At 37.4% G+C, this 27932-nt stretch overlaps 1 protein-coding gene across 6 annotated transcripts in view; it reads right to left on the reverse strand.

Annotated features, from left to right (window-relative positions):
* The window catches only part of LOC106075228 (uncharacterized), a 214262-nt gene that overhangs the window by 4564 nt on the left and 181766 nt on the right, over window positions 1-27932 (reverse strand). For all 6 annotated transcript variants that reach the window (XM_056043823.1, XM_056043826.1, XM_056043827.1 and 3 more), the window contains 3 exons: window positions 24582-24626; window positions 22227-22433; window positions 7380-7922 (listed from right to left, as the gene is read on the reverse strand). In XM_056043823.1, coding sequence (XP_055899798.1) covers window positions 7380-7922; window positions 22227-22433; window positions 24582-24626 — 795 coding nt within the window. The remainder of the gene's footprint in view (window positions 1-7379; window positions 7923-22226; window positions 22434-24581; window positions 24627-27932) is intronic.

Consider the following 27932-nt stretch of genomic DNA (forward strand, 5'->3'; position numbering starts at 1 on the left):
AGTGCTATTAGAGCATGGAATGGGTTCCCTGAGCCAGCCAGGAAAACCATGACTTGGCAGAACTTAAGTCATAGGTTTACATGCATGACTAGATGCATGATGTGTAGTACGTAATCATCTTCATTTTTGAAGTAACGTCTGCATTTTATAAGATAAGATGTAGAAACCTAAGTGAACTAATAAAAGACGTTGCTAGGACTAATTACGATACAGTTAATATGGATAGAAAATAGAGTGGAACAAAACACTAGCAATAAAAAGATGTCTGTGATGTATTATTCCGCCGCTCCAGTTTTGTTCTATTTAAATGCTCCAAAGAGGAATAAAGCGAAATGATCTCTCCCTAGGGTCAGGTCACGTGATGGAGATTGAAGAGACTGTCAAATGCCGTGTTTTTGGCAATAGATTTGTATTAGACTGCCTAGGAACAATGTATTCACATTAAAACCCAATGAGAGATGCCGACATTAATATAGAGATCTACATAATTCATTCTCTACAAAACATCGAAAGTCAGCGCTAATAAGTGTTCAACACATTCAGTAATCAATCATACATTTATTTTATTTTCAAAATGCAGAAAAAGGGGGAAAGCCATTAGATGCTGATTTCCCAAAATATTTCTGTTGAAATTGTGAAGAAGGAAAAAAAGGCACAATAATAAAAATAAAGTTTGTGTTGTTTTTTTTCTTACAGAAACTAACAGGCAAAAGATAATCCAAGTAGTGGTAATTAAGAAATAGTTAAAATTGTAAAATGTTTTACATGTTTCGGATGTTCTTTCTGAGTTGAAGATAATTTACTTCCTTGTTCCAAACCCCCGCAGGACGACATGTGGATGGGAGCTGGCAGGGTTTGAACCCGGGACCATCGATAAGTCCAAACAACAGTCCAGCACGTAAACCGCATGACCAGCAATAAATCGATGATGCCTGTGGCGTTTGGAATATGAGTTACCCAGAACTAAACAATCCGTGTTGGAGGTTAAACAGTTCAATCGTTAATCAAGTTAATCAATCGTTAACGACACAGTGCAGAATGGGACACATTTTGACCAAATTACGCTTCCTTCTCTCCGACACTGTGGAGTGACAGTGTCACATTTCTTGTGTGAGAGTCTCAAGCTTCAGGACTATGCAGTTTCGCCTGACCTCTGTAAACACAATGAAACATTTTCACAATAGCATAGTCTCAATGGTGTTTCTCTCAGGTTTCTGTAGCCTTGGGGTTTTCAGACAGAATTAGGGCGAAGAGCTTCCGTACGAGTTTATGTCTGTGAATTAAGAGCAGTATTTCTCAACCTTCGGTGAACTGCTTGGGGCTCTAGGGGAGCATGCTGACCTCATCCAGCGGGGAGTTCAAAGTCAAGCTTTTTTTTTCATTTTTTTAAGCACAAATGCATGTTTCTAATGTTTACAGATCCCTATCCATCCTGTTTAAAAAGGTTGGTCAATAAGGAGAAATTATTAAGGTGTGGACAAGGGTCGATACTGTGTGAGTGACAAATCGAGGCACAGGTGACGTTAGTATGTCTTTATTGGTCATAGTCATCGTAAATCTTCATGTTAAGTGATACATCTTGTAGTGGTCAGGAGATGACATAGGAAGAAGGAGGGTTAAACGCTTTGGGGGTATTGTACCGTTTTTTTTACGCTTGCAAAACGGGTAGAATTGTTTTGGCTCGAACAGACTCAAATGTATTATTTATAAGTATCTTTGGAATAATATTTTAATTGGATTCAAATATGAATTCATAGGATCTAAGTACTTTGTAAATACAGCCAATTTTTTTTCTAAAAGATCAAACTAGATTTCAAAACAAAACAGCACACGCTGTTCTGGTGGTGCCGGTATCTTACAAAACTGCAGAGCGCATTGCAAAAGAGAAAAAAAAACCATTAGTGTTCTAGACTCTAGAGGACAGATATAGTTCATGTTTGTGTTACGTTATGTGCAATGTTATGTTTGGTGTTATGTAATGTTGTTTGATTTGTTTCGTATAGAAGTTATCTCAAAATTAATTCTCCAATTTCCTTTTCTTTACTTTTCCAACCGATTCCTACAAATAAAAAGTTACATGAACCAGACAGCAATCCATGTGGTCATGATATGGGTCAATCTATGGCTTGGTAAGTAGTATATTAATGTTTATTATGGTATTAATTAAAATAACAGTTAAGTTGGTCGTTTAGATTGTCATTTTGCAAGAAGTAATTGACGCTCCATTTTTCTCATATCGTTTACACACTGTAAAATATTTAATACTTTTCTTTAAATACCACTCTTATAATATAAATTTATTTTACTTATTCATATTTAAATCCATTTTGTTATTTTTATACAGGGTTGGCAACAAGTTAACATCTGGAAACCGGTACCGGTCTGTGAACTTGTGGAGGTTTCCCTGCTACTGATTTGGGAAAGCGTTCATAGTAATAGAGTGCAGCCTGTACACAATGGCGTGGGACTTATGACTGAGTGATGTACACAAACAATTTTTTGTGTTGATTAGCCTGCTTTGTGGTACATAACAGTTTCAGGAATTCAATCGCTCCAACAAAAACATTTATACTTCTTGAAGAACCTTTGGGCTTCCATAGGATATCGTATACACAAGCCTCCCCCCTTAGTTTCAGAATAACAACACACCATCCATAAAAACGTCTGTTTGTGTATGTGTCGCAGAGCTGTTGGACTTTACTAGTAAATAAAGACATTGACCTTCAAAACTCCAGAGATCGGGCCTTTCGTGTGAGATGTAAGCCCATGTGGATTGTATGGCCTAAAATGTATGTGGACTTTCATGCGACTAGGGCAGGAAAAAGGACACGCAAATGAAAGCAAGAACTATGAACAATTTTTGAACAAAGCTTTTACATTTGTTGTTGTGATACCATAAAATTCGTTGTTGTTTTTTTTTTGTTGTTGTTTTTGCAATGTATATTTTGGAGTGGGAAAAAAAAAAAAAAAACAATTTAAAAATTAAAAAAAAAATGTTAGTTTAAAACAATAAATAAATAAATAAGTAAGTAAATGTTTAAAAAAAAAGATAATATCTCGAAAACGAAATGAAAATGGCCCGTAAGACGAGTAAGGTTGGGCATCACTGCTCTAGAGGACAGACATAGAAGGAGCGAGGAAAAAGAAAAAAGTTGTTTATTACAGATGAAAAAAGAATGTGGGGCGATTACAACAAACAGTCCTGGCTAGCTCTTGTGTGCATGATTCGCCTGTCGCCGCCCCTGTCTTCACTTTCCAAGAAGATTCACAGAATGTCGTACACTAAAACTTTAGATTGTCTCAAGAACGATCCTTGAAGGTCTTCCAGTTGCTGGAACGACGGTCTCAGTCTTCTTGACCAGACAACCCACGCAGAGGATCCAAGATGCCTTTCACCAAATCCGAACTGTCCACTGGCGATTCTCCCTTCACTGCGCTAAGCGAATCGACGCGAGTTCCATCCCAGGACGTTATATATGTTTTTTAAATACTTAAGCCTAAACTCAAATTACACATCTAGTCACCAAATAGTGCGCAGTATAAGCGCCTGTGCAAGGCAGGATTACATCAATACCATGTGCATAATTTGTTTTTAAATCAAATCAAACATTTTCGTTAAAGAATGTAACTATTACATCGCAAAAGGTACAAGTAAATTATGTAGATATGTAAACAGATAGGTCAGGATGTAATTGAAATTACTATAAACGTATAAGATATAAGCTGTCTGAAAACAATGAAACACTAAAGTAAAGTTCCCCTTTCAGACCTTGTGATCTATAATATGGGGCGGATAATGTAAATCCATCTATTTCTGTAGCCCACGGTTAACGAGGGTGTCATGTGGCCAGCACAACAACAAAACGCCTTTACTGTTCCCCAACTAATGTCAGATACCCATTAGAGCTGAGTGAACTTAGAGGTGCCCTAAAGATCCTGAAAGTAAAAAAAAAAAGTTCTGATCAGGATTCAAACCCAGGGCCTCCCTCCGGTTCAGAAGCCAAGCGCTCACTCAGCCACCGCACATCCAATAAAACAACGATCTATCGGTTCCCACTGCCCACAGGTTGTGACGTTGCAGGTCAGTGTTGAGGCCTTCTGTAACGAGATGTCTCGGTGACGTGTTTGTGTAAAGTGAGTTAGATTTGGTCCAAACGATCACTACTTCACTTTTGTTTCTGGTACATAGAAGTCAAGAGTTGTGTATATGCTATTCATAAAAGAGAAATACATTGCTGTTTTAAGGTAAAAGACGTCCACAATTTAATCACAGACTATATCGATACAGATCTATGGTTTACTTGTACTTGCTGTCTGGAGTTTCAAACCAACGACCAAGTCTTTGTTACACACACATTTATCATGCTTAAAAAAAGGTGTTTATTACTTTAGTCGAAGTCATATTTAGTTGTGATCGTATCAGACTACAAGAACAGTCGATAGGACTCTGAGGAAGGTAGCGCGAATGTTTTCGTTGTATACAGGCTGCACAATTTCTGATGAAACCACGCGGTGGTCTGACGTAACTGAAGTGAACGGGCTGGTGAGAGAGTTGAAGAGGAGACTGGAAGGAGAAGTCAGACGTTTGTGTATGTGTGCTGAATCTTAGGTGTATGAGACCGTATGGCGTATCTCCTTCAACATGCTGTAACACTTCTGGACGATTCTAAACTCTAAGACAAGCAAAATACGAAACAAATCCTCCAAAAAAAAAAAAACCAACAAAGCTTATCTAAAGGGGAAGAACTCCACCCTTAAAACTAGATCTATAAATAATGTACAAGCTGTTTACCTTATTCGATATCAAACAAAATAATTAATTACAAATAAAGAATCGACTTATTGAGTATTTTTGTTTTATTTATTCATGTTTTGTTTGGTACAATAGATAATTGTTTAAGTATCATGTTTAAAGTATCATGTTCTTCGGAGAATATGTGAAGGGGGGGGGGAATAGCGTTAACATTTAAATGAGGGAACTAAACCCAACAAATTAGGCCATATATGTGAAGTATTAATTTCTCTTGTTGGTATCAGACAAAATCTTGAATTACTAGTAATTAATTGTCAAATTGGTTACTTATTTTTATTGATTCGTGTCTTGTCTACGCCAATAAATACTTGTACGAAGTTTCAAGTTGACCCAAGAATGGGTGTGGGAGAAATAAAATGTACGCAATTTTTACCAGATAGACAGACAGCTAATAAAAGCTTTGTAAAAATAATTTCTACTCAGCTTCCCAAAATAGCCAGTTATCGCGTGCTATCCCGCATGCAAAGAGCGTTATGTCTGTTTCAACGCTGCATTTCCATAGTGTATAAATTCACTTTGAACAGATGAATGCAAAAATCACGAATGGGTAAATATGGTTATTAGATGTTTACTATGTGGGCTTGGCAATGTACTAGTCACGCCATCACGCTATTGTTTATATTTCGTCTGTTCTCAGTACACTGTAAACATAATAGTTGACACGACCAGAGGATAAACCGTGTGAAATCAATAATCTATCAGCGATCATGAATGTCAATGTACTCTTGACCATTGTCAAGGAATTTCAAATCTCGGAACACTTTATGTTTAAATCAATGTCTCCTTAGGTCTTTCCACCAGTGTCTATCTATCTATCTATCTATCTATCTATCTATCTATCTATCTATCTATCTATCTATCTATCTATCTATCTATCTATCTATCTGTCTGTCTGTCTGTCTGTCTATCTATCTATCTATCTATCTATCTATCTATCTATCTATCTATCTATCTATCTACCCACCCATCCATCCAGCTATCTATCTATCTATCTATCTATCTATCTATCTATCTATCTATCTATCTATCTATCTATCTATCTATCTATCTATCTATCTATCTATCTACCCACCCATCCATCCAGCTATCTATCTATCTATCTATCTATCTATCTATCTATCTATCTATCTATCTATCTATCTATCTATCTACCCATCCATCTATCTATACTATCTATCTATCTATCTATCTATCTATCTATCTATCTATCTATCTATCTATCTATCTATCTATCTACCCATCCATCTATCTATACTATCTATCTATCTATCTATCTATCTATCTATCTATCTATCTATCTATCTATCTATCTATCTATCTATCTATCTATCTATCTATCTATCTATCTTTCTATCTTTTTCGGTGGGGGGGGGGGATTCCGGAAGATATTCATTGTACCCTAGCATTAGGTTTTCCTGGAGTTAGTGGAAAGACAGTAGACACCCCTCCCTAGCCAGCCAGGGGATCTGGGGGAGCGCCGGCGCTAAGCACTTTTTTCGGTATTAAAACAAAACAAAATGCATATTCTGAGGTATCCTGCTATTAAAAAATTTTAGCTAAAAAAAACAACAACAACCTGCTATTCACTGCACTTTATTAATGGAGCCCCAGCAACTGGTAGACATGTGTAACTTCTCTTGGCTACGTTCATGGAATTTGGTGACTGTAATTTGCTTAACATTTTATACCGAAAAGGGACGTTTTATCGTCAAAACCATCTGTAACATACCTATTATCATTTTAACGAGTAGGTACTAACAATGGGAAAAAAATATCTACGAAAGTCGCATCTGTTCCTCGATAAATTATTTCTGGCCGCTACCCTGTGCAATATGTATTTAAAGGAAACCGAGCGGTCTGTTCAGATTCAGTTTTTCATTAATACAATAGGATTCCTTAATTTACATTGTTAGATCCATTAAAGCAAATTTATTTTGATATGAGTTCAATAGTGGGAGACAACCAACTCAAATAACTGACGATTCAAAAGCTTTAAAAAACTTAAATCTTTAATAATCGAATAAATTCAGAACTAATACTAAACAGCTGGTAACACGTAACACTGACTGTACAAATGCTTTGTCTTATAATGCCGTATAAACATATTACGTGCATATCAAACTCTACTGGCCCTCCAGCTCGTGAGGGAGTCACCTGACAGACTTCACACTGGACATACTGTAACGGACTAGCTCGTGAATTGTGAATCCGAATTGTCTCTTTAACTAGGGTCCCTTCTCGAAAGCGATAGAACACCACGCGTGAATTACATGAGTAATGTTCAGAGCATATATCATTCCTGAAAAGTCGTCCCTCGCCACTCGTCACGCTTGACAGTTCGCCTAGCGTCTGCTGATTACACAAACAGTTACCCCTACCCGCGTCGCCACCACAATTGTAGCAATACATGAACGAGTAGATATTTCATATTGCGTTATACATTTCGGAACAGTGGTTTGTGTTTGGGAGAACAAAGCTGCTAAAATGTAATATCAAAACTGAAGGTATAAAATCAATCATCCAGAATACATCTGGACACTAATCTAGACTAGACTAGTATACCTACCATGAATATAAATAGAAATATCCGTAGTATTTGGAAAGGCGATGTAAAAGTGTCGACCTCGGACAGAGTACGGTGGAACAAAGTCAAACAAAGACAAATTGACGTCCTTGCACAATGTCTCGTTAGGAACCAGGGCGTCCACACTTTGGAGGAGCACCACCCCGAAGACGTCGTTGGAGTGCAGGCGATATCTCTTTGACCTGTCCACGTAGTAATGGCGGATCTCGAAGGCGTCTAGAAAAATGTTTTCAGGTTTCAGCGGCGTGGCGTAAGTTGGAGAACTAGACGGAATCGACGACGCTGTTGTGGCGGGACCCGAAGGGGCGTCGCTGTTGCTTTCTTTCATGGGCGTCACGGAAATGCTGGTGTTGTTGAACGGGGTGAAGAGGAGAAGGGCGGCTGTGTTCCCGTAATCGTCCCCGCCAGCCATTCTAGAGAGCTCGTACTCCCTTCCGAGGGCGTCAATGGGAAAGACTATCATAGAATCCCCTAGGTCTCGGTGGAGATAGAGTGAAATCTCATCACTGCTCCTGGCTATCAAACCTGCCACATAAGATAAACAAACAAACGTAAATAAATAAAATTAAACATAGAATTATCATACAATTAAACATAGAAATATCATACAATTAAACATCGAATTATCATACAATTAAACATAGGATTGGTTGTCAGAGGCTATTTGAGACGCATGCCAATAGGAAGCATTTTATAGGTATTGGAGTGCTTACATCCATTACCACTTCCGGCAATGACAACCTTGCGGAACCAACTCCTGGCCTTCACGTGTGGCTCAGATATTGAGTAGGGCGGAACTGTTCTTACTAACATGAGAAGGGGCAAAAGCGCCTTAACCAGTAAGCTTAGGGCAAGAGGGGCTCGTTAGCCATGGCTGGCTACCCACCAAGGAGAAGGAAAACTCTGAATTCAAACCTCTATTGCCTTGCAGCTATACACAATCATGGGAGTCAACCCTGAGGAAAAATCAGGAGCTGGCGACCCTAAGGCAGTTTGCAGCACCCAGTGCTACACTCTGGCAGAACCTGCGAACTGACTCCAAACTGTATCGGCACTGCCGTTCCTTTGGATACATCCGTTGCGTGGAGAGGGGGGAACTGATGTGTGGGCGACATCGTTCCGACCACAGCTAATGCCCAGGTATTAATCTCATTTCCATGATATGATCTATAGTCGCTTTGCGACTGAAGGAGGCCATAGAGAAACATAGGATTATTATACAATCAAAAAGGGCTTTTGTAGCGTTGAGAACACTCATGCACCTAATGAGAGCCTTCTAGGCCTTAATTTAAAAAACCCACTCAATTAAGCTCCCTAAATAGACATCGATCATGTAAAAACGTTAGCACATACTCACAAACACTCTCCAACATATAATTATGTTCCATTTCCCCCGTGACTCATACATTTTCCACACTGGACACATTGAACGAGCTCGTGCTCACATTTACATTTAAAACATGAAATAACCAAGAGTCATATATCCAACAACTGACCAATGGGTTCTAAAGATCAGGTGTAGATATATCAAGTGATGGCCAGCTCGTTGACACCAAATGTTACACAACATGACAGACTGTAAATTGAAACTCTGATGGTAAAAAAACACTCGTTCAAATGTTACATACTACAAATAACAATAAAATAAATTTTGCGATAACACCTGAAACCACAATCGTGACAGAATGTCATCTTGTAAGTCTAGTTCGGTGGTACCCAAACTTTATCAACGAGGGGGGCCCATACATTTTCGAAAAATGCGTCCCGGCCCACATAACAGTAATAGGAAACGATCCTCCAATGAAACCTTTTGAGATCTCATTTTGCATTGTTAGCTAAAGCTGGATTACACGGCGTCACTGGCTAGATTTGGCCCTCCGACCGTGGTTTGGGCATCACTGTTCTAACTTTACAGTGTCTTCTGTTAGAAATATTATCAATGTAAATGTATTTCACAAGGAGCTCACATTTCTTGTGACAAGAAATAGAAGACCATCTTTAAAACGTTTTCAACTCCTAAGACGGACATTTTTCCCCGCCTCTTTATTCAACTATACTTTGTGTACATCAATATAAAAGAGGGGCGGGGGGAGGGAAAGAAAGTTATGAAAAAAAAAAAAACTCACTTAACACAAACTTTAAAATAATCTCAGAACGACGGGGGGTGACAGTGGCCAGGGTTCGAACCTAGGAGCTTTGATATAGCCGCACGTCAGTCCACAGCGCATACCACATGACCAGCCAGCATTTTGACACTACTTGGAAAAGACAATTCTTAGAGTTCATTATCTCTATGTATATATATTTTTAATTTCACAACCGAGACACAATTTCAACAATTAACATTAAATTTTGCCTCTGCACTGGTAGCACTAGCGGATCCAGAACTTTTGAGTGGGGGGGGGCGATTTTTTTCCAAACCCTAACCCTAATGCCCAGTAAACCCTAACCCTATGCATAAACGTGCGTATATATATATATATATATATATATATATATATATATATATATATATATATATATATATATATATATATATATATATATAATATATATATATTTATATGAGAATTTTAAAAAGCAGCATTTTTCAACCTTTGGTGAAAAACAAAACAACTGGGGCATCGCTATAAGGTTTTCAAGTGGGGTTCGGGGCGAAGCCCCGACGCCAAAAGCGTTTTCTTGCTTTTTTCACTGCAGAAAAGTATTCTCCTGACATCTACAACTCATTATTTATCAATGGAGTTCGGGGCGAAGCCCCGACGCCAAAAGCGTTTTCTTGCTTTTTTCACTGCAGAAAAGTATTCTCCGGAGATTTACAGCTCATTATTCATCAGTGGAGTTCGGGGCGAAGCCCGGCCGCCAAAAGCATTTTCTTGCATTCTTCACTGTAGAAACGCATTCTCCTGACTTCTACAACTCATTATTTATCAATGGAGTTCGGGGCGAAGCCCCGACGCCAAAAGCGTTTTCTTGCTTTTTTCACTGCAGAAAAGTATTCTCCGGAGATTTACAGCTCATTATTCATCAGTGGAGTTCGGGGCGAAGCCGGCCGCCAAAAGCATTTTCTTGCATTCTTCACTGTAGAAACGCATTCTCCTGACATCTACAACTCATTATTTATCAATGGAGTTCGGGGCGAAGCCCCGACGCCAAAAGCGTTTTCTTGCTTTTTTCACTGCAGAAAAGTATTCTCCTGACATTTACAGCTCATTATTCATCAGTGGAGTTCGGGGCGAAGCCCCGACGCCAAAAGCGTTTTTTTGCATTCTTCACTGTAGAAACGCATTCTCCTGACATCTACAACTCATTATTCATCAATGGAGTTCGGGGCGAAGCCCCGCCGCCAAAAGAGTTTTCTTGCATACTTCACAGAAGAAACGCATTCTCCTGACCTAAAACTCATTATTCATACTATTAAAAAAGGACCTTTTGAATAATGTTGTACTGGAAAAATATTCTAATATGAATTTATAGGCCCGTAATACATTGCAAAAAATCCGATTTGTTCCTTGAAAAGATAAGATACCCCACATATTTAGATTTTGGCTTTGAGGATCTCCGCCGAAAAAAAAATTATTCGATAAATAATATTCAATAAAATCAAAGTATAAATTGTGAGCATATAGACTGGCCGATTAAAGAGTTTTATGAAACGAACATTTGTGACTTGCAATTTTGTGTACTTTATTATACAGCATTTATGAGCAGTATAAAAGTTAAGGATTCATATCTATTTCAGTCATAACCTATATAAGTAGTACAATATGTTCACTGGTGTTTTGTTTAATCTCTAAGAATGAAGATCGTGCAATTTTTCATAATTTGGAAATCCGAATACAATAGATATACATGTTTTCAAGCTACATGAAGTTACTTCCTTCGGCCAGTCTATATTTATATATGACTATGATTGTGAGTTATAGTCCCAAATTTATTTAACTAGAAAAATATCAGATTGAGTAAAGGTTAGAAAAAGGCGACTATGAAAAAATGATTTGGGTTTAGAACTCATCTCAATCGTGACTCTTATACTGAAAAATTTCGTTTGAATTCTAGTTTTTTAAATGCAAAGTCTTTCTTAAAATAGTTATGATAAATTCATGTGAAATTACATAAACTCTGTCTGGAAATGGGAGGGGGGGGGGTAGAGTGAAAACGATTAATCCTCGCTCCTTTAATAATTTCTGCTAAAGATTGTATTTTGGCATTAAAGAATATGGGTGTGGCGACTCGATATAAGAATTTATTTATAGTATATATAAATTATATTAGTGACAGATGTTTTTGTTTTGTAATTTCCTAACTGTAATACAAAAAGAAAAAGTATTGGTTTGTCCGATGGGGGAAAGGCGATTGCATGAATCGCCCCTCCCACCTGGTACAACCCTTTTTCATTTAAATTTTACTAATGATATAATTTGAGATTAGAGTCTGGTACGACATAATATACAATGAGTTCACATATCAATATATAGTTTATATTATATAGATATTCAACTAATTTTGTTCACAAACTATGATTCTCCATAAAAATAGGACCGCCCCCCCCCCACTCAGAGGGCTAGAGTGGGAAGGGCAGTACATGCAATTTCCCACTCCCCCAACCTCACCGAAACGGCCAAGATACAAGAAGGCGAGCGACATAATATAAATCTATATATTAATTCAACTAATTTTGTTCAAAAACTATGATTTCTCCATTAAAGTAGGACCGCCCCCCCCCCTCAAAAGGTTTAGGTGGGAAGGGCAGTAGAGATAAATTGGCAAACAGGGAACGACATAATACAAAGATCGGTTAAAATATCAATAACAAGTTTTAATCACATAGATATTTAATTGATTCTGTTAGCAAGCTGTGATTTCTACAAAGAAATTGGACCGCCCCCCCCCACTCGAAAGTTTACGGTGGGGGGGGGGCGGGATTGATACCATCGCCCCCTCCCGACCCCACCAAATCGGCCAACATACTAGAGGGGGGGGGGCGAAATAATCTAAAAATAGGTTGAAATATAAATAATTAGTATATATTATTAACATAAGTAATGAATTCGTATACAAATTGTGTGAATTCTATACTAAAATTCGTCCGCTCCCCCCGTCGGGGGGGGGGGGGGGTCGGCCGATTGGGGGGGGCGATCGCCCCTACCGCCCCCCCCCCCCCCTGGATCCGCCAGTGACTGGTAGTGGCCAATATTTTTTATTTCCGCCATTTCATTTCTACCCTGGGCTAGGCTGGGGGAAAGGGGACGAAATCAATGTTGGGTTATTGACGTTGTTTCATTGCATTGAGTTATCGTTCGTGGCCATAGCATCAACTTCTGCCTCTCTTCACCAGGTGTCACAGGACAATGAGCTCCTAGCTAGATATATGTCCATTTTTTTCCTAAGGGACATGCCATGAACTTCTCAAAGATATTGACTAGTAATGAATTTATGAAACGCAGAGAGTATATTCAATGAAATCAGCTCCTGGAAACAATTATACTGAAGTGCGATTAATAGGTTCAAGTTTACGTATCCCCAAAGCTTAGTCGATGGTCCCGGGTTAGAACCCCGCCCTCAACCCTTCCTCGTAGAACATTATACTATACATTTCTTAGAAACTCGGACGTCAAGACGTCTGAGGGACACTTGCGGTGGGTACAAGAACTTGTCACCTTCACTTCCAATATACGGAAGTTTATAAAGGGGATGTTTAACACCCAAACAGTCCCCAATTTTAACTGTGATGTATGCTCTCGGGTAGAAAAGAAGCCATGACCACCGCCTTGAAAGTAAAATGACTGACTCATCTAACACCCAAACAGTCCCAAAGCCATGACCACCGCCCTGAAAGTAAAATGACTGACTCATCTAACACCCAAACAGTCCCAAAGCCATGACCACCGCCCTGAAAGTAAAATGACTGACTCATCTAACACCCAAACAGTCCCAAAGCCATGACCACCGCCCTGAAAGTAAAATGACTGACTCATCTAACACCCAAACAGTCCCAAAGCCATGACCACCGCCCTGAAAGTAAAATGACTGACTCATCTAACACCCAAACAGTCCCAAAGCTATGACCACCGCCCTGAAAGTAAAATGACTGACTCATCTAACACCCAAACAGTCCCAAAGCCATGACCATCGCCCTGAAAGTAAAATGACTGACTCATCTAACACCCAAACAGTCCCAAAGCCATGACCACCGCCCTGAAAGTAAAATGACTGACTCATCTAACACCCAAACAGTCCCCAATTTTAACTGTGACGTATGCTCTCGGGAATGTTTTTCTTTTCTTTTTTTTTTTCAAAATGTTTTTTTTTTAACACAAGAAAATGTGCCCTTTGAGATCAGCCATAATCTTTCTACGACTGAAGGTGAACAACTTTATAAAATAACTCAGCAATTGACATTTTCTAGTAAATGTCTTATAATTTATTGAAAACATTTTTTTTTCTATTCAATTTTCTAGCAGATATTTTCATAAACTGAAAACCTGGTTTTAATAGAGCCTGGGTTGGAAACTATCTAAGCTAGGTTTTCATTTAACACATTCAGTAAGGCAGAATGAGAGGTATAGTAAATATGCTGCAGTCAAATATAACACATAAATTTAAGTGTGCTACAAGTATAGTAAATATGCTGCAGTCAAATATAACACATAAATTTAAGTGTGCTACAAGTATAGTCAACACTATCTTTCGACCCACACATAAGTCAGCTCTGCAAGGGTCTTTATCTGCAGCTGCGTAGATTAGGCCAGATCCGACCATATTTAACAACGGAGTCAACAAAAACGCTAACTGTGGCATTCATACTCTCCCGCCTTGACTACTGTAACGCCGTGCTAGCAGGTATACCTGATGACAAAATAGCCAAACTGCAACGTATACAGAACAACGCCGCACGAATAGTACTTAGAAAAACAAGACGAGATTCTGCTACTACGCTCTTGAGCATGCTCCATTGGCTTCCCGTGAAAGCGAGAATCGATTACAAGGTCGCCACACTTTGTCATCAGTGTATATATAACAATGAGATGCCCCTGTACCTTAGAGAACTGATTACTACATGTGTCCCCCAGAGAGCCCTGCGCTCAATGGACTCAACGCTTTTAGTGGTGCCACGTTTCTCCCTCAAAAGCTACGGTCTGCGGGCTTTTTCAGTGCACGGACCAAAGGTTTGGAACTCACTTCCCATTGATCTCAGACAGACAACATGCTATACAACTTTTAAGAAGAACTTTAAGACCTACTTGTTTAAAACTTTTTTAGATTAGTTTTTGATTTCTGTTGTCGTGTTTGTGTTTGTAATGTTATTACGGCGCCTTGAGCCTACATTTTGTTTGTTAACAGCGCTTTATAAATAAAATTATTATTATTATTATTAATCTCTCTAACAATCTCTCTAACAATGTCTCTAACAATCTCTCTAACAATTTCCCCAACAATCTCTCTAACAATCTCTCTAACAATCTCTTTAACGATTTCTCTAACAATGTCTCTAAAAATCTGTCTAACAATCTGTCTAACAATCTCTCAAACAATCTTTTTAACAATCTGTTTAACAATTTCTCTAACAATCTCTCTTTAAATTTCTCTAACAATCTCTCTAACAATTTCTCTAACAATCTCTCTAACAATCTCTCTAACAATCTCTCTAACAATGTCTCTCACAAATTTTTCTAACAATCTCTCTAACGATTTCTCTAACAATCTCTCTAACAATCTCTCTAACAATGTCTCTCACAAATTTTTCTAACAATCTCTCTAACGATTTCTCTAACAATCTCTCTAACAATATTTCTCTCAAAATTTCTCTAAACAATCTCTCTAAACAATCTCTAAAAATCTCTCTAACAATTTCTCTAACAATCTCTCTAACAATCTTTTTAACAATTTTTTCTAACAATCTGTCTAACAATCTGTCTAACAATCTGTCTAACAATATGTCTAACAATCTGTTTAACAATCTCTATAGCAATTACTCTAACAATCTCTCTAACAATCTGTCTAACAATCTGTCTAACAATCTATCTAAAAATCTGTCTAACAATCTCTTTAACAATCTCTATAACAATTACTCTAACAATCTGTCTAACAATCTGTCTAACAATCTGTCTAACAATCTGTCTAACAATATGTCTAACAATCTGTTTAACAATCTCTATAGCAATTACTCTAACAATTTCTTTAACAATCTGTCTAACAATCTATCTAAAAATCTGTCTAACAATCTGTCTAACAATCTGTCTAACAATCTCTTTAACAATCTCTATAACAATTACTCTAACAATCTGTCTAACAATCTAACAATTTGTCTAACAATTTCTTTATCTAACAATCTAACACTAAACATTATCTTGATAAGGCCGTATAAAAAGGGGATTAATAAATGATGTCCATATTTTAGAGTTCTGGTCTCCATGTTCTTGTTTTGTTAAACAGACACCATAACATTCAAATAATAATACAGACATGCTTTATTCTATCTCACAAAAAAGAATCAACGGATTGGTTCTCAAAGACCAAACCAAGAGTTAGTCTAGAAAGTCCCAGTCTCTTGTTTATCTGCTGAGCTTCTGTAATGTCTCTCGGCTGTTGTCCACGCAGGCTATTTTTGTCTTTCAACAGTCATCTGGAGTCTCCCAAGTGGCACGTTAGGTCCACTTCTCAACCTTCCATTGACATTTGCCTCAGTCGATGATTCACAAACTGTTTCTATGGATGGGAACCTAGATCTACATGTCCCTACGATGTGCATTTACATTTTTCAATTAACTATTCATTTTGCTAGTAATATCAAAAACTTACATGGGAAAAAAATGTTTAAAAAAAACCACATAAACCACCTGTAACACCCATAGCTCAATGCCTTAAAAAGATTTTCAGAATCATTGCAATAATGTGTGTGGCACAGAATAGTCATGTCTATAGGCAGTGTCTTGCCTCTGAGTTCAAGTTTTCCGGTGGCTATTTTTCCGGGTGGTCTTTTTTTCCTATGCTCAATTTAACGGTGGCCGGAATTCCAGTTGTTTCTTCCTAAATTCCTACTAAACAATACACTCCATTTTAAGTGGGACTGTAAGACGTTAATCAGATCATTCAGATGTATACATTTTGCAGATAATAAAAAAAAGGGGAAGGGGGCTTAGAGAAGATGGCTCTCCCTGCAGTTAGGATGCGACCTTGACATGGCCTTACAACGCAAATTAAAAATCTGTTAGAAGTAAGGCTAACCAACAAAGCTTGAGTCATACTGTTTTATCATTTCAATCCCACACTATTGCTGCGCATCACAGCGTTGTTAAATATGTGCAGTGAGTTAGGTCCTAGCCTTCTCTGTTCAGTTCTTCGGTGGACTTTGTGTCAGACAAACAATTAGCCCAAAATCCAGCACCATCTTGACAAAGCCATCCATTATTAAACCAGCAGATTGGTCGTTGTCAGCGTTAATCCTGCCAATATTTCATCAGGTCTGTCTCGGCGTCCCGCGACTACAGGGAAACGTCCTTGCTAATAATTCACGCAGCAAGTGTGTCTAGTAATTAAACAAGTTCCACATTCATGGGGCATTTTCTCGTAATTGTCAAGTAGGCGGGAAAGGAAGGGTTTCTTAGGAAATAGTAAAATTAAAGATTAGATTCAATCATGTACGAATATTCGAAAAGTCGCAATCGACTGGTATTCGGGCTCGATACGAATCAAATTTAGTATTCGAAAACATTTCAAATGTAGTCGTTCTTTAAACAAAATGTTGTGGCGACCATTCATCCATGACCGAGGGTGGTAATGGATTTAAACGCCCCATCACCTATAAAATGCTGTCAATGACACGAGTCTCACGTAACCCCTAACAACAAGCCCAACGCCTGGCCTTCACTTGTGCATCACATATTAAGCCCGGCGGAACTGTTATCACTAACAGGAAAAGAGGCAAAGAAGTGTGGCGCCTTAACCTGTCCACTTCCAGCAGAAGGCGGCTCGTTAACATATCCACGTAGGTGAATGAAAACTTAATCCAAGCCTCCGCTGCCTAACAACTAAGTCCAAACATGAGAAAGGCAAAGAGAGTTAACAATGATTTAAATCTGGAGCTGGTGACCCTTTGGAAGCTTGCAACACAGAGTGACGTTCCTTTGGACATGGGGATGGGGAGTCGCGGCGATGTAAACATGTGAATCTATTATTTATTGGTTATTAAGAGTAAAATATTTGCTCTAACGAAACAATCATCAGCGTCATAAAGAAGACATTGTCTTTTTTTAGCGTCTCCCAAGCCGATGTCTAGTGTGTGTAAAATGTCCGTCCGTCTGTCACACTCAGATCTCAAAAACTAGTAGAGAAATAAAAAAACAAACATATTTCATCATGCGTTGTGGCTTGCAAAGTTTAGGCACAAAGACTTTTTTGTGTTTTCTAGAAGCCATTTGTTTTGTTTTCAAATTTAATAATGCAAGTGATTTTTTTTTCATAAAAGTACACCACTTCTAAAACAATACATAAATGAAAGGGAGATTATAGCAACAATATAACAAACAAGAATATATTTTTTTTTTTAAGCTTAGTTGTGTTTTTTTCTGTTATAGCTACTGAAGTTTAAAAAATGCACTTTGTAGGTAAATGTAGAACACGCATCTGAGTTTCTGTGATAACGATACCTCCATTTGTAGTAATCTTGTTTTAAAGGGTTTTATTTAAATTGTTTCTGTTATGTTTCTAAGTCTGGATCTAAATGCTAATCACCAAAGTAAAACTTCTACACGATATCTATAGATTCAGTATTCTAGTCTAGATAGTACTCACTGTACGTTTGTAAGTCTGGATCTATATCATGAAACTAGAACTTTATATACTCTAAGTTATTAAATTCATGTAACCAGGATTTGTGTGTGTGTGTGTGTGTGTGTGGATTGGTGGGGGAATCGGACGGGGTAAAATTTTCGTTTAAAAAAAAATCTTTCATTAATTAGTTATTGAGAGTCAAGTAATCACTGTCACAGAATCAGAATGTCTTCGTCTTCCTAAAGAAGGAATAATCTTTGTTTTTTTTCTAAACATTTATTAACGTTCCTTACATTTCGTAAAATTATTTTTTGTTATTTCTCTAAAGAATTTAATTTTCAATGTTTGCACACCTCTCAGCTAGGCTTCCATTCCTCCAAGCGTATAAATAGTTTCAAGCCTCTTACCAAAGGTGCAAGCTTCTCTCTGAGGACATATTTTCTTCTCTCTCTCTCCAGTAAGTCCATCGTGGTTCGATGATGACCAATTTTGTCATCCAGGGGGCTGAGGGCTTCGCACTGGCGTTTTGTGCCTCCTCATGTGGCTGGTGAGACCTATGTGAGCCCGGAATGTTCGGCTGCACACTGGGCAGGTTATTCCAGCTAGAACTAGTTAAATGCTTTACTTCTGCCAGCGCTGTTTTATTGTCCTCAGCAATTTGTGCGCCAGTTTTCCGAGCGCGACGCCATGATGCTCTGTCATGTGCTTCTGTCTCCCAGGGGGCAGAGTCAATGCTTAAGTCTTTCAAAGAAGCTTTGAGGGTGTCCCTGATGCGTTTTTTATTGTCTACCTTGTGAGCCCTTCCTTTAATTGACCATACATGAGTCGCTTACGAATGCTGGAATCTTTCATTCTGCCGATGGGGCCAGCTTGGACTGCATCAGGATTGTGTGGATGCTTTGCATGTCCGCTTTTCGAATGAGTTCAGTATCAGCTATTTAACATTCAGATCATGTGGAAGTGGTTCAGTTTTTTTTTCTACACTGCTTGTCTACGTTTCTGAGGCAAGGAGTAATGTAGGTAGGATGAAAGTTCGATAGATTTTCATATAAAAATGACGCCGTAATCTTCGGATAAAATTTTTTTACGGAAACGCCATAAAACATTTGGACAGATTACGAGCCGAACAATATTCGAAATGCACAAAAAAATGAAATTAAAGCAATTGTTCTCTGAAGCCAGGAATTTGGAAATCTCGTCAAAAACTTATGATATAGTTTAAAAGTTTAAACCTATTTTATACACTATCAGTTTTAATGTGAAACTATCTGGTGCTATGTGAGTTGTAGCGTCTCAGAAAGACATAAATTCTGAAGTTATATTATCAGAGTAAAGATATGATATTATTATAGTTTAAATCCAACTGGTGCGAATAAATTTTCACACTTCTTGGGAAGCGTATGCCAAAGGCTAAGTACGCTTGAACTTGTCTTGGCTTGGCTACCTAAGAAGGCGGCTTGAGGTTCGACACCCTACTCGAGCAGAGCTGTATTTACTGATCGCCTAAAGGCAGCACGGAAAACCTTCTCCCAGATACCCCCCCCCCCCCCCACTGGTCCACGGATGAGATTGGACCATAGCGCTCTGAGCATGCTATAAGCATGAAAGTAGCGCTACATAAAAGCTATAATTATTATTATTTTAGCTCAAACTTATCTACATGTAACACTATCCAAGTGTAAATCCATCTTTAAATCTTTTAAAAACAAATACAGTAGGCCTATAATAGCTATTAGTTAAATCTGATTTTAAACCTATTTGATACAATCTGAGTTTAAACTTTAAACGAGCTCTTTTATTTGGGAGTTCAACATCAAACAAATGAAAATATGCTGTTTCTTCCTTTCTTATTTAGCAAGTCCAGTTGTCCGCTTGTCCGAAAATAAAATGACCATTCATCACTGCCTCTTGTGAAGTGGTATTGACGTAATCGGCCTGGCATTTCGCTATCAGCTGGTGGCGCCCCGAGGAAGGAGAGACCTAGTCGCCCTCTGACTGATGGTGAGAACGGAGAAACAGCCTATCCGGAGAAGTTGTTTACGTAGATTGTGGTGGCCTTAGCAGGGGAGACCACCATTATTCAACACTAGTGTTCTTTTTTTTTTTGGTCCTTTTCGTGCTAAAAGGCTATTGTCGCGCTTTATCGCCTGCGGAGCTAAGCCGCTTTATAGCGTCAAAAGTTATTTATAGCTGATCAAGAGTTGTACTCCCCTTCTCGTGTGTTGTGACAAGAGTTAATTTATCTTTCTGTGTTTTTTTTTCCCAGCCTAATGACACACGAAGCAGCGGCAGTGTGCAGAAATAATGAAAACCAGTCACAGCCAGTTGAAGTTTATGTTCGGCTGATTGACGGTGTCTTCTGGGCTATGGATTCGTGATGAACGATTTGCATGATAGAAGCCTATAGATCATTCCTAGAGGAAGGCAGGTCGGGAAAGTACAAGGAGGAAAGGGGGGGGGGGGAGTATTTTTAGCTGAAGTCTTCTTACAACGAAGAAACATGGTAAGAGGAAATTTTACAGACGCCATATTGAAAGATCCCTGCTGCCAACTAAGAAATTACTTTGTGCTACAAGTAGGTTTGGCAGACACCTACACGCATTGAGGAGGGAAAATCCTTAAAAAGGGAAGAAATTTAGAAACTAGGCTTATTATTATTATTATTATTATTATTATTATTGTAGCTTTTATATAGCGCTACTTTCATGCTTATAGCATGCTCAGAGCGCTTTGGTCTCATTTGTGGACCAGTGGGGGGAGGGGGTATCTAGGAATTGGTTTTCCGTGCTGCCTTTAGGCGCTCAGTAAACGCTACTCTGCCCGAGTCGGGTGTCGAACCTCGAACCCCCTTCTAGGTAGCCAAGACAATCCAAGTTCTCGACCACGCTTCCCACTACAATGGGATAAAACATGTCAGGACAAGTACAACGACAGTACTATCTCTCTCAGACAATGTTCACGGTAGTTCATTATTTCGATAAATGGCTCATGGAACTCCTGTGTTTCAGGTAGTACTTTGTGGGTGAAAAAATGCTTTCAATGGAGAGTCTAGTTCTCTCTCTGTCGACTGTGAGTGGACGAACGAAAACGCACTATCGATGTTAGAGAATTAAACCCGGAATGGACAAAGAAATAAAAAGGTTACATAAACAGTTTGTGTGGAAACCGCTGTTATAATGCAGGGCCAAATTTTGAACTATTATAATTCTCTGAAAGTACAGAGACAGAATAAAGCTAAAAAAAAGCACAGACCAGATCTCCAATTACCCAAGCTGGAAGATTCTGTTTGTTATCACACTAAGTCATTAATTCTGCACAAATGACTTATCCAAGATTAGAAATATCTATTAAACAGATCCATCTCAGAATAAACTTGTCTTCATTTTTTAGAATTTTGAGATGAAAGATAGTACTGAATTCTTCTATGGCATGTTCAAGTCAATGATTCAATCCTATTCCTTCGTGTGAATGGGGCTTTAGACTTATCCCCAAGCCAAATTTAAGGGAGGGCAAGCGTTAAACAGGGGCATTACCCTCCAAAACTCAAAAAAATGTAGTGGCCTCCAAAGAAATTCTGCCCCGAAGGCTGCACATACTTAAATCCGGCCTTGCAAGCAAGTGTTTAAACCACCATCAGATTCATAAAGAAGGAATGGATTTAAAAAAAACAACAACTTATTTCTTTGTTAATGTTTTTCTAGGAAAAAAAACACCATTTTGTCGAGGATATAATAATAATAATAATAATAATAATAATAATCTTTATTATCCGTAAGGAAATTTGTCTTACAATTTGTACATTACACCAAACAAAAAACATTATAACTATAAGAAACCAAAGTGTACAAGACTATTAAGTCCAGGGCATCATACCTTTAGAGGTAAGATGAATTTGTTCATAACCTTGAGCTTATTTTGTACAGAGTTAATTACACACACACACATACACACAAAGAGTTTGAAATTGTAATATGAAAACAGCAATCATCATCTCCCAAAGACAAACCTTATCCGGGGCATAATAAAAGCATAAGTTCCCCTGAAAATGAGACCCACCTGGATATTTGTTTTTGTTGATGGTGTATAAATTGAGGTCGACGCCGTCCCCGATGGTGGGCTCGAAGCTGTGCACGTTCTCGCCAGACGGCGTGGTCAACGTGATGATCACTACCGGCGAGTTGTTATGGCAACGGATGGCCTCCAGGTAAACATCGCACTCGGGAAATGTCGGGAGAAAGAAATGGTCGCCACAGGTATCTGGAACTGATGGAGAGAGAAGTCAATTAGTCATAGTGTGGTCAGACTCATAAAAAAGGGAGCAATTAATACAGAGTCAAGTTATGGGTCATTATGTTCACAGCAAATAACAAGCAAATTATTTATTAAAAAAATGTTTTTTTTTAAAAAAAAGCATTTCTAAGGGAAAGAACTCCCCACCTCTCTCAATAATGTATACGTTATGTCCCTTTTTCGATATCAAGCAATATAATTATTTTCAATTAATTATTTGACTAATAGGTTCATTTTTTTTATTAATTTACAGGTCTGTACAACGTGACAACGAGTTATTGATCTACACTGCCCACAAGTTGTGACGTTGCAGGTCAGTGTTCAGGCCTTCTATAACGTTGGTTCTCGCCTCAAGTCTCACAGTTGGCAACACTGTCGTGGTTAAAAAGTGTTCTCTCATTCTTGTGATACCCTCATTTTTTTATTTTTTTTTTGTTACTAAAATATATATATTTAAACAAATATTTTTTTTTTTTATAAAAAGACGAAAAACTAAATTTAATTTACAAGTACTCTCTTTCTTTTATAATATGGAATGCTTTAAATATTAGTACTTATCTTATCTTATCTTATATAATACAGACGTTACTTCAAAAAAGAAGATGATTACGTCCTGCATCATGCATTTAGCGTCATGCATTTAGTCATATTTATTACTTTTCTTGATAAGTGATTTTTTTTATTAAAGCTTTTGAAAAAAGTGTAGGGGTCGCGAAAAAAAAATTGTGACCTGTGACATGGCAATAAGCTATTGGTCTAAACTGCCCACAAGTTATGACGTTGCGGGTCAGTGTTGAGGCCTTCTATAGGCTCGCCTGAGGTATTGTTGACATCTTATGTGAAAACAAATGTGCACTAAGAAACTTAAAGTTGCTGACCAGTCGAAATATGGATTTGTGTGTGTGTGTGGAGGCCCCTCTGTACAGTAGCCCGCCTGCCCCCCCCCCCCTTGAATCCGGCCCTGTACACTTGTAATAACAACTGAAAAGAAAAACACTTAAAATTAAATGTCATTGGTATATAGAGAACTAGCGGACCCAGAAATTGTGTGTGGGAGGGGGTGGGAGCACTAATTCTATGAAGGTGAGAGCAAAGTGTCCGTCTCTTTAGAACTGTCTCAACGCATGTTGCCGAATTTTCAAGAGGCGCAATCCATTTACAGTGGCATTTTTTGTAAGGATTACATTTACATTGGTTTAGGGTGCAATGAACACAAGTAACTGGCACGTTAAAGTGTGCACCAGCAAAGGTTGAAGTTGAAGGCTCTTGAAAAGACGTTCTACGAGACCTTCATTTGGACCCAATTCTAAACCATCTGCTAGCGGCTGCTAGCGAGTAGTTTAATGATGAGAGATCTTCTTAATACCTTGAAGGTGAATGTAAATCTATACACTAAGTGAGGACTTTTGGATCCCCCATTTTCCAGTGTTAAGCTTTACAGTAACAGTAAGGACGTATTCAAATCTAATAAATGTTGCGATTGTACTTTAGATTTTTTTTTTTGGGGGGGTCCACATTGAGATTTCAATTAGCCTCTTTGCCCATCTACACAATACTTTACGGAAACAACGTTTTGTATTAAGGCTTTCAGATTTCATTATAAAACTGGATATACTATGTGGGCAGGCATCAAAAGTTGCACATCATTTGCAAGCAACGTACGGTAATACCAGGGCCGACTTTGACATCCAGTCCGCACCTGATCACAAGTATCAGATAACCGTCTCGTTCATCAAAATAAACACATTTTTATTTAGAACCCAGGTTACATACTTTTTTTTATTCATAGTTGGATAATACGAGCATAATTTAACCCATGTTCAAAATTTACAAAGATATTGAAAAAATAATATATGAAAAAGAATATGGACTGTATACACAGAATGGGTTAATTCAATTGACAATTCATGTTCAGGGCACGTGACTACGAATGAATGAGAGCTTCGAGAAATTGGCCAGAGTTTTGAAACGTGATAAATGGCAAGCCAAAATTAAAAATAATAAAAACATTCATTTCAAAATGTTAACAGATTTCTGGCAGACGCTCAAAATGAACTCGTATAAAAATAACAAAGAAAAGGAACAGAAACAAAAAGTCTAACATTGTTCTTTCATTCTTACCGTTGTTTGAATAGCCGAAGCTTGGAACCATGATCGAGAAATAACCTGAAAATAAAAAATGAAGAAAAAAATATTACAGTTATTAGTGTTGCATTCGCCTCCATATTGAAAGTAGTAGTGTAGCTAGGGTGACAAGAAGGGGTCCAAATTTTAAAATCCCCCGGCCCCATTAGAGGGGGTCCCCCAAATGTGTGTGCGAAATGTCTTTTTACATAAAAAAATTACTCCATTAGCTCATGTTGTCGAATGTCAAAATGCAGGGGCCCCTAAATAGGTAATGCCACTGATTGAAAGGATAATATTCGTTCAACAAAGACAGATGTTAACACGGGGAATCAATCTAAAAATCAAAACCAAGGCGATTTCGTCAGTAGCATACATCAGTAAATTCATCCTTTATTTCATCAGTAGATACATCTCAATTATTTCATAAGTAAATTCATCTCATTTATTGTATCAGTAAATTCATCCCTTATTTCATCAGTAAATATATGACTAGATGATTCGTCAGTAAATATATGACTAGATGATTCGTCAGTAAATATATGACTAGATGATTCGTCAGTAAATATATGACTAGATGATTCGTCAGTAAATATATGACTAGATGATTCGTCAGTAAATATATGACTAGATGATTCGTCATCTCATTTATTGTATCAGTAAATTCATCCCTTATTTCATCAGTAAATATATGACTAGATGATTCGTCAGTAAATATATGACTAGATGATTCGTCAGTAAATATATGACTAGATGATTCGTCAGTAAATATATGACTAGATGATTCGTCAGTAAATATATGACTAGATGATTCGTCAGTAAATATATGACTAGATGATTCGTCAGTAAATATATGACTAGATGATTCGTCAGTAAATATATGACTAGATGATTCGTCAGTAAATATATGACTAGATGATTCGTCAGTAAATATATGACTAGATGATTCGTCAGTAAATATATGACTAGATGATTCGTCAGTAAATATACGACTAGATGATTCGTCAGTAAATATATGACTAGATGATTCGTCAGTAAATATATGACTAGATGATTCGTCAGTAAATATATGACTAGATGATTCGTCAGTAAATATATCACTAGATTTACTTTTGTACCGTAACTTTGATGGAAATAATAAGACTATGCCAAATAATGCCAATGAACATATTTATATATACAATAATACAAATTTATTTTTAGAAAACTGGCTAGTGTGGCTCATGGCGTCACTAGGGGGGGGGGTCCGCACCGTGTGACACCCGTTAGGGGGGTGACACCCAAGTAAAAAATGCACTTTGTAAATAACTGACAATTAAACTAAACTATTGGAACATGCTCTTCACAAGAACTTAATAGATCTTTAGACTTCTTAAAAATTTCGACCTAACAAATGTTAATTTTTTTAAATTAAATCATCTCAATAGGTTTACAATTCTCTATCATACTTAATATGTCTTGGAAAACGTGAAGCCTTCCTTTCAGATGTTTACCAGCTGCATGTATGTATAGGAATAGGCCTACTACTTTGATTCAAAACAATACTTAAATTGAATCTATTGACTTTGTAGCTAGCGCCGTAATATCAGGATACCAACCAATAGTCACTGTTTAACAAATGACGACATTCTTTAGACATAAAATAGTATTGAACTCTCATATGTAATTGATGTACATTTTTAGAATTGGAAAGCAAATAAGTGGCCATTGAGATTTCTGAAGATGATGATGTTTTTTTCACTTTTCTGTTAAAGAAGCTCTAACCAAGATAAAATGTTACAATGTGTCAGTCGAATGATGTACTTGAATATTTTAGGGGATTTTTATTCTTAGCTAGTGCCAAGAATGGTTTTGATGCTTCCTATTGGGAACGATTTAGTCACTAAATAGCAAAAAAAAATTATTCTTTTGTTGTAGACTATTTTCAACAAATTGTATTGAAATAAAATAGAAATTTGTAACTTTATTTCATGTTTCGTTGAAATTAAGTCTGAAATTGGAATATTAAAAGACGTATGAAGAATTCAACTGGATTGGAAAATGGGAAAACAAGAGCATCCGGCTACAAATACAATTGACAAGGAAGTCGTTGCTCTATGGTTGATGTAAAGAAGAAAAACACTGGAAGGAGATATTGCTCAGACTGTTTCTATAAAATCAGAAAATTTGACATTTTGAGACTATATTAACAACGAGTCTTTATTTAATAAAGAATTCCCATGAGATGATGGAAATGTTATGTAAATACAATCCATAGCTAAAAGTACATCTGTAATGTAAAAAGTTTATAAATGTTTTAGTAAACGACGTAAAAGTTAGAGTCAGAATGACTGTTAGCACCTTTGTATTTTGTTTGACAACACACCTGACATAGCACACCTGACATAACACACCTGACATAGCACACCTAACATAGCACACCTAACATAGCACACCTGACATAGCACACGCTGATCAGATTCAGAAATTACACGATTTTAAGGGAAGCAATAGAATCTAATGAGATCAACTTTATATCTTAGAATGTCTAGAAAAGGTTGAGCTTGATTAATAGGTGGAGCTCAAAGATATGAAAAGACATCTTTAATGTCTGGAACCACGAAGGAGTACATGAAATTTATTAAGAACCAACAGAATAGCTATTTAATAGACTTTTACAACATTCACAGAATCTATGGAGTCAACATTCTTTTTCCGAACTTGGCATTTTGCCGAGTATTTTTTGATACGATTGAAATACTTTTTTTTTTGGTTCTGAAATTATTGCCACTAGAGGCGCAGCCTAAGATCTTTGATTTTACTTTAAATTATTTAGGGGGGGGGGGAAGATGTACTAGAAAGACAAATGTATACAAGATTAGGCCTATCATTAGACTATTGACCAAGTGGTGACTAATTAAACTTTTCTTTAACAAAAGCATATCACGTTAGCGCTAAGTGTTATTTAAAAAAGGCTCTTTTAAAAAAATTGTGATTCAGAAGAAATAAAAAACATTAACAAAAACAAAATGTCAGACGAGCAATCACAAGATACCGGTCTCACTAATTAAGAAGAGAAAAAGAGGTTCATTCTTATGTGCATTGATCGTTTTTTAACTCTGAGCTTCAACTCCTACTGGAAGCAATCATTAATGTAGCAGATAAATTTGGAGCAATCCAACTGAAAAGTTTTTAGTTCAACAACCAACGAAGTAATTTCAAAAGACGACATTCAAACAGAATTACTATGACTGAGAAGGGATCTAAAGGCAACAAAAATTATTCTTGAAGAAAATAAAATTTGACAGTGCATGATTCATATGGCTCTAAGACCTTAAAGAATATCTCTAAATCATTTAACAAAGCCTT

This window comes from Biomphalaria glabrata, chromosome 10 (genome assembly GCF_947242115.1).
Source record: "Biomphalaria glabrata chromosome 10, xgBioGlab47.1, whole genome shotgun sequence".
NCBI lineage: Eukaryota > Metazoa > Mollusca > Gastropoda > Planorbidae > Biomphalaria > Biomphalaria glabrata.